We start from the raw sequence: 13862 nt of genomic DNA on the forward strand, positions 1-13862 counted from the left end.
CAGCTGGTGCCTTACAGACGTTTCTTTGGGTTCAGGGGCCAGAGGAGGGAACCCGTAGGTAGCTCTGAAGAAAATTTTGTGCTGTGGTTGTTGCCAGAGTCCCAAGAGCTGTATCAAATGCTGTATCACAGCACTTGCAGCAGCATCAAACGTGTTTGCAACGTTAGGAATGTCTAGAGATGAGTGGGAATTACGGTTTGATGGGCTCCTCTTTGGAAAAAGGTTTACTTGCAAACATTGGATTTAAGTGCCATTAAATATTTTATTCCTAATGCACTCAAACTGGGCTTTTGCAGAACATACTGAGAGGAGTTTTGACCTTGAAAAAGTGGATCAATGTTTCTTTTGCTTGAAGATGCTACTTTCAGTTCTCATATTCCTAAAAATAAGATGTCTTGTGCTTTGAATTGATGTTAATTTTCAGACTGAAAGCACTGTCACTTATTTTTGGAGAGAGCTTGAAAATGCCTTGTATAGCAGTCTAGATTCTTACATTTACTCTCTGAAATTAAATATTTTAAATCCAGGTATTGAAAGAGTACTGTAAGAAGAAAAACTGCCATTAGACAACTTGGGTTTGGTGTTGGTTTTCCCTGAAAGCAAATGGTTTTGCCAACTGAAGCTATGTGGAAATCCCTTGCTCCCTCTTGTGGGCTACTCTTGCCCCAACTCACAACGGTGCCAGTGCCATGCTTATTCTCAGGGATGTTTCCTCTTTATTCTAAGAAACTGGTATTCGTTTTTCAGTGTTTCAGTATGTGGTTCTCTGGAGCTTTTTTCTTTACTTCTTTGCTTTGGGGAAATTCTGTGACTTTGGGAGACAGCAAGCTGGGTTTTAGGAGGTTTTTGTGTTTGGGTTTTATTTAACTCGCAGAACTTGTGAGAAAATCAAAATGCTGGGTGAATATTTAACCTCTTGTAAGACTGACTTCTGGAGAAGTGTAAGAAACAGAAGCAAACACAAACATAACAAAAAATACTCGTTAAGTGGTTTGTTTTCTTTGAAGTATTGCTAATAAAAACGGTTCAGAATGGTTCAGATAGAGTTTCCCAAACTGACCTAAACTGATCTGTGTGGAATTACCTGACAAATACCCATTTGAGTGTGACTTTATTTCCATAATATATATAATCTTAGGGTTTAAATGCTGGCCCTCATCACTTCCCAAGCGATGACTAAGCTTTATTGTACAGCTTAGTCATAAAGCAATAAAATAACTGATAGCCTCAGACCTGTGAAAGGTGTGATGGAAAATTATTTTTTTCATGCTTGTTCAGTTTTATTTTGTGAAAGGTGATGGTTTCTGAGGCAGTTCAGTTAAGATGGATTTTTCATTATTTTTACTCTCAATTTTGAGGCATACATTTGAAGAATTGTATTAAAAACTAAACTTCCTTGAGGGCATGTTTTGATTCTTTCACCAAACTCAAATGGCTGTCCATGTACAAGTAGTGATACCCTAAGAACTAGAATTATCTCCCCCTCCTCTTAAGCCAGTATCGTCAATTTGATGTGCACGTCAGAGGAAGTGTGAGGACTGCACAGACTTTGTCCTGCAAAATCCTCCCTTATTTTTGTCCTTTATGCAGAATGTTTTACTCCTACAGCATTTGCAGTATCAAATTGTTCTGAGCAGTTAAAAGTTAACCTTTCATTATATATTTGAAAGCAGTCAGTTTGGGGAGGGGGTGGAAATGGTGTTTCTTCTGTTGTATCACTGTAGAAAGTTTTTTTTTGGTAAGAAGGATACTCAGAAGCCTTATTTTATTTAAGTGTTGTTTGGGATACCAATTAACCTTTTTTCTACTCTTTGGCTTCTCACACTGCACTCCTTCAGCCAGAGGAGCTCACGCTGCTGCTAATAAAGCTGAGACGGCAGCAAGCTGAACTGAGTAGTATCCGGGAACACACACTAGCACAGCTCATGCAACTAAAACTTGAGGCCAGCAGCCCAAAGGTCAGCTATAAAGCAATGTGTGTCATGTACCATTCTCACTAACCTGTAGTCATCCATTAATCAAAAGTTTGCTTTGTACTTTTCCCGGTGAAAAATTTTCTGACTGTCGTGCGCGAGTAGAATAGAGTAACTTTGGTTCTTTGTGTATGTGATGTTCTGCTATTAACCCTTTGAGGTTTTACTTTGGGGCTTTTCCAAATGAGCCAAGTTCAAAATTGCAGGGGGATGTTTTAAAATATCTTGTAGTTAAAGGTTTTTAATCTATTGGTCTCACAAAAAAAAAAATCAGTAGTGATAGATCGTGAGGTGAATTTATTGTTTATACTGCCTCATTTCAGATATTTTCTTATTCATAATATGTCTGTGAACAGCAGGACTTGCTTAAAACACAGATTTATCAAAGGGTTTATAGTTGTCTGTGTAGTGGGCATTTATATGAGTTTACTATATTTTAGATGTAAATAGAAAATGTGATATAGTGCTTCATAGCCTAATTTGTGGTAAACTTCCATCACTTCTGTTTCGGGATCAAGACTTGTAACAGTTCACCAAAAAAAGCAGTTTAAAAACATCATTATATTTCTGCATAAAACAGATCACTGTCTAGTTTACATCTTTTAAAGCTCTTTTCATGCATTCTGCACCTTCTGTCCCTTTCCTTTTGCCCTCTGACTGCTGCCTACTAGAATGAGATTCTTTCACATCACCTTCAAAGGAATGCTATATATTTGGATCACCAGGTGGGATTTGCAATTTTCTTGTGCGTTTGAGTTTCTTAATGCTTTTTACCTGCTTCTATCAAAGCTGGAAATATTTGGGGAGAAGGATTTTCAGTGCTTTTTATGAAGTTGGAGGATGCCCATAGCATGGAATATCTTAATCAGTTCCGAATCTGACATGTTATAAGTCAAAAAAAACACCCTCAATTTAAAATTTGTCAGTACACAGCAGCAACTTGCCAATTAATTTCTCTGTTCTTCATTTCCTTCTTACAATAACACTAACTGTAGTGCTTTACCTTCTTTAACCAAAGTCATAATTTATCTCCAAGCTCATGTGACACACATGCAACTTATAGAAAAATTATACTTCTGAAAATTTCTGTTTTCCAAATTAAGGAGAGTTAGATGTTTCTGCAGGACATTAAATTGAGGTCAAACATGAAGAAATGTTTTAATCAGATAATAACATGGCTCATTTTCTCATATTTTTCTCACTTAATTCTTGAAGATTTATATAAGAATAAGATTTTACTTCTTTACAATTTCTCATAACTTACAAAGCAAGGGTACAATTATGTCTTCACTAACATAACTGATTGCCAAGTGAAGAATTGTGATATCACAAGCCTCTCTTTATGGCTTTGTTGCATGATCAAATGAGATTTCAGTACAACTTACGTGTGAGAAGTTTTTAAATGGCATTTCTTTTTACTAGCATTTATAAAAGACAGTCATAAGTGCTTAGAGGAAAAAGAAGCAGCTAGGTGACCATTGGTTAAAAATGTAAAAATCACTGTGGCTTTTTCTTTTTCTAATAACCTGTCTTTGTATGAAACTTTTGAGGTTTACACTTAAAAAACCAACTGTTAGAACATTTATATCCTACATGTTCCTCTAATGGGATTTCAGTGAGTTATTAAAAGCCCCACCTGTACAGAGACATACACACTCTCACAGGGACTTGGCTCACCCAGTGGCTTTATTTTCCTACTATCTCTTGAAAACAAGGTGTGAATTATGATCAATTTAATTTGATTGCAAGGCATTTCTAAACACCTCTGTCTTGTTTCGCTTAAGGGGTTGCAGGAGGTCCAAAACAGTAGGGGAAAACTGCTTGCTATATCAGACCAAAATATTTCATCCAACTCAAATATTTCCAGTTTATAATGATTTGGAATAAGGGGGTTGATTCTGTCTTCAATGTAATTCGTTGCCAAGAAAGGTTAACAGCCAATGTGAAGTGTAAAACCCTGTACCAGGCTGTTGCTTGATTAGCCAAGCTTGTGAGTATAATGGGCAGGATTAAATGGAGGGAATTGCCTTTGTGCAACATGCAAAGTGGTAAAAATTATTTTCCTTTTATTTGTATCAGATAAAATTTAGAAATGTGGTGTGGTAAGCATTAATTTAGGGAAGTGTCTAAATCTTATAGTTATGCCATAATTACCCATACCAGAGATGCAAGAAATCACTGCACTTCTTAACACAAGAAATCATTATCGAGTCTAAAATATATTGTCTTAAACAGAAAATCATGGAAGAGCAGGTTGGAATACTTGTCCCAGTTTCTGATCAGTTTTTCTTTTTTTCTCTTGTTTTATAACAGTCACCTACCTGTAGCAAATTAATCTCCCTGAGAGTCTTTTTACTTTGTGTATCACTGCTTCTAGGGTGGTATCACATTTATATCTTTTCATTACTTTGTCCAATGTCAACTTTCCTTTATGTTGGAGAGAGAAAAAAAAAATCAAAAAAATCAAAAGGCCTTTCCTCCTTGTCAGCTGCATCTTTAACCAGCGTGCATAATCACTTTCCCTCTTTGAATTTTAAGTGTCCACTGTAATTAAATTTGGTATTTTCACTTGTATTTAATCTCTGAAAATAGTGTCAAAACCTACTTTGCCTAAAACATGTGGTGGGACTCCAGTTATCTTCAACTCTCACTTTCTTGGTCACAAAGATAGTAAGTGTGTACTGAGGTTGCACAGGTGAATTTTCAGGCACACTCAAGTTCATGTGTAGGGAGGGTTACTTTTATATTGTTGCAGTAAGTTGTTGTCTGCTGGTTAGGTGGTTTTCTTATCAGGAATGAAGAATATTCCATCACCTTTTTGAAATCATGCTTCATTTTTGTGCTGCTGTTTCCTTTGGAGGCGCTTCAAAATTCTCATGTTACACTTTCTGATGTTTTGGTATTATGCTTTCAGAATTTTTGTTGTTGTTGTTGGAGTTCAGAGATGGAGGAAAAAAAAAAAGATCAAAGAGACTGGCACACATCTATCCAGTCATATGATTTCTTTGATGTCTTATGGCCAAAAGAATGATTGTCCAGCACCCTTTTCTTTTGAAACCACTCTGCTGGCTCAGGGTTTGTAGAGAGTTGGGAGAGGGATTCATCTGCTGTTTAGGAAGTTCTGTGGACATAGCTAGCAACCCCAGGCAAACAATGATGATTTGTTTGCCAGTGTGGGATGTTATGAGTACATATTAGCAAATTTTAAAGGATCACTTATTGTGTATTATTAAATCCAAGCCTGCCATCTCCATAATTTATTTGTACCCAGTAATTACAATAACAGTAATGAAAAGCAGGAACATAAGGGTGTTTTTCTTTTTTTTTTTTAAATACAGACTAAACATGCTTTTTTCTCCTTTGTAAATAAAGCCCTGGCAGGAGGTCCCACTTGAATCTTTCTGTTATTATCAAGAATTCCAGCACACCAGTCTTTTAGTAAGCTTCTGAATGTTATGTTGGTAGTAAAACTTTTCTTGGGCTGAAAAGCCCTTTTCCACTGAGCTCATGCAATCTGTGTAAAACTCTCCATGTATGTTGTCTGATTGATCTCAGCATTTCCCATGAAGGTTTGTCACAGTAGAAGTTTTACTAAATTTCATTTCAATTAGCCTTTTTTTCCCCCCCAATTTTTTGAAATAGCTATTCATGTAAATAGTTTAGGTGTTAAGTAGTTAAAATAATTCTTCTGGTACTTTCATTTTTCGTTTCCTTCAGTTTTCAAAGGGTGCCTAAAAAATAAACAGAACTTGAACAAGAAGTTGTCAAATAAAGGAGTCAAGGTCCCACAGCCAACATCCTTACTGTCTTGGTCATTTGCTTCTGTTTTCTCCTCTTCAGCACCTTCTTTCTGACATGCTGAAGGTGGTTCTGGGAAAAGGCAGTAAATTAAGGAAGGCTGGAACAGTACAAGGAGGTTTGGATAGAGTTGACAGATAATCCTCTATTATATCTGGTATCTTTCAGCCTAAAATTTTATGTCCTGTGTTAGCAGCATATAGGATACTACTCTTACATGTATTTTTCATCTGGAAAAGGTACAGTGGCTGACACAGCCACCACTGTTCTTTTGACTGCCTTTTTTTTTTTTCTCCTTTTCACTCCCCAGAGGAAGAAGGGAGACTCGAGGACAGGGACTCTCTAGGGTGAAAAAAAGATTGCATGGAGGTAGAATTGCTGTAAAAAGAAGACAGGAAGGAAAACTGCTTTTTCCTTCCTTTTTTTTTTTTTTTTTTTTTGGACTGAGCATTAAACAGCAGAGGGAAGGTGGGAGAAAAGCTTGGTCAGGTCCTATTGCCACTGTCCTGGTAGGCAGCCACTGTTCCAGTTAATCACTGCCACCAGACCAGCACATCCTGAAATGTCATCTGGGTAGGGTGTTACCAAACACAGAAGAGAATTCAGGAAAAAGAAGGAAGAGGAAAAGTTGTCAATAGCTTGACTTGACAGTTTAAAACACAAAATACCCACTGAGATGTTCACTCATAAATGAAGTAGCTGTTCATATAGTCCCTATGTCAAGGAGGTGGTGTTTTATTGTTTCCAGCTGGAAAATGCTTTTATATAGTACATCAGTAGAGAAAAAAGCAAAGATGAAGCATTACTTCTGGGGAGAAAGGAGTTATTCACTAGAAGTAGAAAATTATAAATCCAAAGCTGGTGGATTTTATTTGGATTTATTGCTGCGTTGCTGTTTGACACTTTGGTTTGCTTATGGAAATCTATTAATTCCAATTTTTGTGACTTCTTTAATTGGAGAGAGTATAATATTTTTATGAGTATAATAATATTACATGTAGGAGCTAAATCTGTCCTTTGTACAAAAATAATATTTTTTTCTGAAATGAATGAGAATCAAGGCTTGCTTCTGTTACGAACAAGCAATTATTTTACCTTGAGCTATTTATTCAATGTGAATAAATAGCTTCAGTTTGGGAGTAGGTTTATGATAATGCTTGAAGAACACAAAATAGGTATTCTCCTTACCTTTTAGAGCATGGGACTTGCCATTGTGTCCCATGTAACTCTGGTTTACTTTGCCAGTTCTTGAGCACGCCCTGCCTCTGTGTTTTTCTTGGAAGATTTGAGATGCTCCCTCAAGGTCTGAATTTCTCAACAGTTGATAGTCAGTATTTTTTGGAAACATTATTTCCTAAAGGGGAAAAACACTTGCTGTATTTGACTGCTACAAAGGCTCTTTAGTTGGCACTACTTCACCCATTACCTGGTTTTTGTTTTTTGTTCCACAAGGGCTCAGGGAACTGTGGTTTTTTTGGATATAAGTGGCCTTTGCAAATAGTGTTAGATAAGAATAGTTAAGCACAAATGGTAGTAAAGATATTGGAAGAAGTGCTATAAATCAAAGTTGGAGCTGTCTGGAGGACAGAACATTACTTCAAAATGTCTTTTGAGCAAATCCACTTTGCTTATTTTCTAATCTGGATGTAAACAGTCTTTGAACAGTTCAACAGAAATGAATTCTGGCCTTGACTGTTATTGATCAGAAAGGAAAAATTTGAAATATTGTAAAAAAATATTAGCTAGAGAGTATTGAAGCTGTTGAAATCCTCCTAATAAAAATGCATCCAAACCTGTATCTCCTAATAAAATATCTGAACCTCAGAGTAATTTTTCTTTTACAGTTATTTAAGTTGGCTGTAGTTTGATTTCTCAGCTTTGGACCCTACTGTTAATCTTACTGTTGAGATCTCTTTTGAGATCACCTATTGCACCCAATCTCTGAACAAAATTTTAATATAAGGGGAGAACAACTTCTTGGGTCAGTTCTAGTTTTCTGTGTATGTGTGCTATAGATGATGGAGCAAATGGTAGGGGTTGCTTGTTTAGTGTTTTTCCTGCCTTGAACAAACAGAGCATCATCATAAGCTTGCCTTCTTAAGGTATTCTGCATTGGCTGATTAACTCATCAGCTGAGCAGACTTTACTATGTGTAAAAAACAACAACAACAACAACAAAAAGGTCCTCTATCTATGACAAGAAAATATGTTTCCTGTGAGGAGAAAAAACCCCTACTTCTCCAAACGTACAAGTTAGGTTTTTTCCCTAAATAAATAGGAGCAAGAAGTTTCAAAAGGCATTAAAAACTCATTCTGTGGCATTTCAGTCCGTGAAACAAAATTGCTTTGTAATTTCGTGGGGAGTGTGTATATATACACATACAGAGTGAAGGATCATAAATATTCCTTCACACACTTCCTGTGTAACCAACCGTACTCGAAACAGGTATTCCTCGAGTTTCCAACAGGTCCTAAAGTTTCCAGCAAAAATAGGATTATGCATTAAGTGACTTTTGAGTTTCTTTTGGAGAAGAAAACCACCTGTTCTCATAATTTCTCCCTTACTGTTAGGAAAGCCTCCTTTCTAAAACCGAAAGGCCCATACTATTTTCTGTTGCACACTTTTCTGGAATCCTAAATGTATGCAATGTGTAATAAAGCATCTGGTTTTGGCATTTGCACCCATATCAAAAATACTAATCACTATAGAAACTGTCTGACCAGTTCCAAAATGATTTCACACCTGTATATGGGGGTGGATAAATGCAACAGGCAATGGTTCAAAGTCCCTAAGGATATAAATCAGTGCAGTATATAAAGGCATTGTTTGATACGTGAACATGAGCCTGAACCTCACTTCAATATTCACAGGCTGGGGATGCTTATATCTTTTTAATGTACATTGAGTTATTAAATCTATAATTTAAAAGGTTTTTGATAAAGGTTTGAGTGTTCCTATTGCAAAATCTGATAATACTTTCCATTTCAATATCGTGCAAAGCCAAACTTATCTTAAGCATTTTTATTTTTAAAAAGGGAGAGCCTTGGTGAATAAATATTGCATTGGTTCTGATCATTTCTGTGATTTTGATATATTTGTTTGATATTACTAAACTTTCCAGATGTTGCTATTACTGAATGATGGAATATATAAAAAGCATGGGTTAAAATGTAATCTGCTGCATTATTAGAAAAAAATTAAAGTAGAGGCTATATTTTACAGTGTCGTCTTTCAAATCTAGCCATGCTGTAAACTGATGTTTGCTGTATGCTCCTCCTGATTTGAAATAGATGAAAGAGAATGAACCTTTAATCACCTTGGTTCACACTATGATTGAGAACTCGGCGCTAAGACCGCAACTGTACCAGCAAGTAAGGTCTTGGATAGTGAATGAAATTTGCTTTATCATCTGCGAAAATTTTCCTTAGTGACAGTTTTGGTTGTTCCTCAGATTTATTCATGACATTGGTGTTTCTCTTCTTTGCTTTGGAAAACCACAAGTCATCCATGCTTTATACAATGCTGCAATATTGTTAGCATGGCTTCTGCTGCGTTTTTGTTGTTTAGTATTAAATGTACACTTTTGAACAACTTTTTTCTGTCTAGACGATTTAATTAGTTGATGCTTTATGCAGGTGTCCAGTAAATTCATAAACCTTCCAATGAGCTTCCAACATTTGTCTTAGCATGATTCTCTGCAATTAGTGTTCAAAGGTGCTTCTTTCTTTTTGACCACTACAAAAGCATGTGAGTGGTGTTTACCTGGTCATCTCTGGCAATTTTGTTTCGTTCTAGGAAGTGGATTTACAAGTTTTTGTTTGCACCTACCCAGCCTTTAGCCACTGAAGAAAGGAAGGATCAAAATTACTTTGATCTGGGGACTGTAAATCCAAAAGGCAGTGTCTGTTCATAAAGTCACAGCAGACTTAACTGTGCACACTTACTGAGTAACTAGTGATGGTTGTAAATGGTAAGATGGAAGAAGAACCAGAAATGTGAATGGAAATATTGTCTGTGAGTTGAGACCTGCATTAACTTATGAGCATGGCCAATCATATCTGTTGGCACCGCAGTGTCTTAGGGATGCTGGGGCTTAACTGAATAGTCCCTGGCACATCAGGGGATGTTCAAGAAGTTTCTTGCCACAAATACAACAAAGATGTTTTTCTTACAAGGGATATCTGACAAGTTGCATTGCATTTACATTTATGCTCTTGTGAGCCAAAATTGCATATAAAGGTTGTGTAACTTGAAGAAAAGGAGATGTTCTGCCACGTAAAACTGTCACTTATTAGTGATTAAGGCTTTGCCACGTTTCTAAAAATTTCCGCAGCTTAACTGCGTTTCATTTTTTTTAAAAATCAACTCCACATTATAAATTTGCTTCTGATCCAGAAAAGTTGCAAAAAAAAAAAAAAAATCTCAGCTTTCCAGAGGAAGTTGAGTTGTGAGTGACTGATTTCATCATCGTCCACGTTGTGCTTCTCTGTGCAAAACGGGATCTTTAGCATGGAACCTGAAGGAACTGCTTGGAGAGGAATGGGAGAAGTAAGGTGCCCTCAAGCCCTAAATTAAATTTTGGAGTTTCTGTTGTATTATTTTAAAGAAGCCTAGGGGTTGCAGTTTTTTTTAAAGTGGATCAGTTTTCTCTGATAGAGTATGTAAGACAAGTCGACGTACGTATAACGAACAGAGCTGGTTTAGATGTGTCAGGATAAACTGGCTCAGGCTTCTAATATTAATATAGACATGTTTGAGGTATAGCTGTGCCTGGGCTAATCTGCTCAGGTATTTAGGGATACCAGTAAATTTCCAAGTGCTACCCTGAGGAAGCTGTGCTGCACAGCACTGCCTTCACCTTATCAGCACAGCTGCTGCTTTGTCTTTGACACTGAATAAACACCTTTTTTGACGTTCTTGTCAAAGAAACGCTAACAGGTCGTGAAGACTGAATAACCTGTTGTCACTAGAGATGTGGTCTCTTCAGGTCAGGGTGTTTGCAGCCTTGTGTGGAAGGAACCCACGTGTTGCCTAAACTGTAGAGTGACAAAATCTTTTGCTTTCATGGATGAAATTTCCTCTGTGGGATACTACATTAACTTACTTCCAGGAAAGGATAAAAAACACGCTCAAAATTTCACTGCCTAAATAGTCTTCTGAACTTCTGTAATGCAAAACTAACCTGTTTAAAATTCTGGCAGCTTATTTAAAGTCTAAACAGATGTGCGGGTTTTTTATTCAAATCAAATAAATTGGTTTAACAGTCACCTTTCCTGCTGCAGTTTTAACGAGTTGTTAAACAACTGGGAGAAGCCTCTGTGCAAGTGACTGAAACCTGTTCTGTTGTCAAGATGATAAACTAGTTTCTGATGACTGTAACCATTCCTGCTGATAAAGAAGAGGATCTTTATTAGCTTCAGTTTGTTCAGTTCAGTTTTATGACTGAGCTTATTTAGAATTAAGCAAAGGAAAGCAAGAAAAGCTTGTACTTAACTAAAAAATTAAAATGCCTTGCTTCTTGTTTGTTTGTAATGATTAATGGTTCTTTAGTAAAATAGCAAAAATATCTGCTATTTCAAATGTGTTATTTATAAGGCATTTTTGTTTGTGATTTGTTACATCTTCACAGTTATTTAAATCACTTTGACTTACATCAGTCTGCTCTACAGACTGTACTGCAAATTCACAATACAAGCCAGGAAGATGATTCCATGTATACAGACAAGGAAAAAAAAAGACACTTTTTACAGACTGGACCCATTTCTGCCTTGTTTGGTTTTATTTCTAATGCTAGGTGAGGAGTGTTAATCTTGTTTTCTAAAGCAACATAGGCTGATTTAAAAAAGTAAAATTTTCCTCAATTATTCTTATATGTGTGAGTTCCCTGAAGGGAGAAAAGTTAAAATCTTGAGTGCAACAAGCTAACATCCAGGTCTTTCCATGGATAATTGTTCCTAATACATTAAAACCAGAGAAAAAGTAGCCTGTGATTTTTTTGCTCCTATAAGGATGGGGAGATGTTGTTTATGGCATATTATTATCATTATCACAGCTGCATACATTTAAACTATTACACTTGTTAGATTTTGAGATTTGTAGGCAGAAATATTTTTCAGGTTTTGTTACGAACAGGAGATGATCGTGTTTGAGCTAAAAATCTTCTTTTTTCCAATTTGAACATGTTATATGACAACATTATTCAGAATTAGAGGAGAACCTTGCTTACTGGGGGCTAAGTATCCATTTGCCCTGCTTCCTGGTAGCAAGAAGTATTTTAAAAAGAAAAAAAAAAAGCTCCTCTTGGAAGTCTTGACTTTAATTTCAAAAAATGCCCCAGACTGTCCTGTTTTAATTTCCTAAGTGCAGAGCTGTGTAGTGTGGTTTTGGGGTGTGAAATTTCCTTGCCATATATTTATTGAATCAAAACCATTAGTGGAATCTGAAAATAGCTCATAAGGTAATGAAATAACACTGTCACTGAAATGTTTTTAATATTGACAACTTAAATAGGTTTAACCCCTCATTTCTGAAGCACGTGAATTATCCGCTCCTGTGATTCATCTGGTGTTGGTGTCTGATGGAGATGGGGACTGTCCAGTGGGACTGTACAGTTTAAAACAAATTGTTTCTAACCTAAGATGAAGGTTCAGTTAAGGTCATGTCACTTTTTCACGTGCGAGGTCCACGTTTGGCCAAACTCTGCGTGAGCAGTTTACCTCCCAAAAATGGTAAGTTCTATTTGTAGGAGTCAGGGTGCTGCTCCCTGGTGTTTGGGAATTGTGCAGTGAGAGGAATGGGCTTTGGTGTGGTTTAAGCAGGCAAATGTGGAGGGAAAGCGAAGTCAGCAGCAAGTCACGTCGCTGGTTCAGTAGGTGGCACTCTTGCTCTGAAATTACTGTCCCGGCACAGGGTTTGTGGGAGCGATTTGGCGAAGAAAAGGCGTTTGTGGAACGTGACAGAAAGTACATTTTGATAACTCGGTCATCGGAGCTCTTATAATGCGTTTTCCAGGGTTATGAGGTTGTTAACCTCGCTTGAGATGTGTAATTGCGTTTTGTCTGCTGCAGTTCCTCCTGTAATTCCAGTAGGATGTGATAGCATTCTGCACTTTTTGCCTTGAGTGGATTTATTGATGTGCTGTGAAAAGTGAAGCTGCTGTTCTGTCAGAGATGGATTAAGTTATTCGTATTATTTTTGGAGTTTTTACCCCAAGTCTATGTAAAATGTTGCAGTAGAAATGTTGAAATGAAGTGACTCTCCAGCAGTGCCTGTTGTGGGGAACTGGTACTGCTGACAAAAGCAAGAAGTTGGCAGCAATTTTAAAAAGTGTCATGAGATTTTAATAAGAAGAATTAGCACGTGTATAGTGTTCTTTGGAAATGTGCTTTCGTTTTCTGAGTACTTAAGATACATCCCTCTCAGGAGGTACGTAGGGATAAGGATGCTGAATTGGCAAACTGTTTTAAACTCAGTTATAATTAAGGTTGAAATGCCAAAAAAAATAAACGTCTCTCTTTTTAAAGAAAGTATAAAAATACTGACTCGAAAAAACAGTATTACATTTTTCCAGCCTGGCCACATAAAATGCTGAGCAGTGAGTTGGGAAGCAGTATTTATCTAATAGGGGATAATCTTTCTTTTGTGAGAATCTTTCTGTTGTGAAATATAACTAGGTTTTCTCAGTGAGTTAAAGACATTTGGCCATGTTTATGAGTTTTATTTGAATATTTCCATTCCTCATTTTTCTCTCATTGTGATTAAAATCGACAGTAAAACAACAAAACTCTACCATAGTAGGAGTTTAAATAGATATCTTAATTTGTGTGACATTCATGAGGTGCAAAAGTGCTGTGGCTTTTTTCATAGTCCCACATTCATTTTCATAAAATGTCCATTTCAAAGAAAGTTATTGTGTGGTTTTAATACACTATACATACTTTTAAATTGTCACCAGGTGCATTTGCATGAGGTATGTGGACATAATATCTTGAAATGAAACACTTTAGTGTGTTGAAGATTTATTTTATGTTTGGAATGCTTGTCTCATTAACCCTTCCCTAGTCCTTTTATTTATAAGTGTCCCCTAACAT

The 13862-nt window shown here is 36.6% G+C and overlaps 1 protein-coding gene across 7 annotated transcripts in view; it reads left to right on the forward strand.

Annotated features, from left to right (window-relative positions):
• PLEKHA5 (pleckstrin homology domain containing A5) overlaps positions 1-13862 on the forward strand; it is a 166739-nt gene that overhangs the window by 128959 nt on the left and 23918 nt on the right. For 4 of the 7 annotated variants that reach the window (XM_018080565.3, XM_018080562.3, XM_018080568.3 and 1 more), the window contains 3 exons: positions 1839-1958; positions 2645-2698; positions 9063-9143. The exons of 2 other annotated variants lie outside the window; for them this stretch is intronic. In XM_018080565.3, coding sequence (XP_017936054.1) covers positions 1839-1958; positions 2645-2698; positions 9063-9143 — 255 coding nt within the window. The remainder of the gene's footprint in view (positions 1-1838; positions 1959-2644; positions 2699-9062; positions 9144-13862) is intronic. One more of the 7 variants, XM_018080566.3, reaches the window with a different exon arrangement.

Source organism: Manacus vitellinus, unplaced genomic scaffold, assembly GCF_001715985.3.
Source record: "Manacus vitellinus isolate BGI_N305 unplaced genomic scaffold, ASM171598v3 scaffold_5_pilon, whole genome shotgun sequence".
Classification (NCBI taxonomy): Eukaryota; Metazoa; Chordata; class Aves; order Passeriformes; family Pipridae; genus Manacus; species Manacus vitellinus.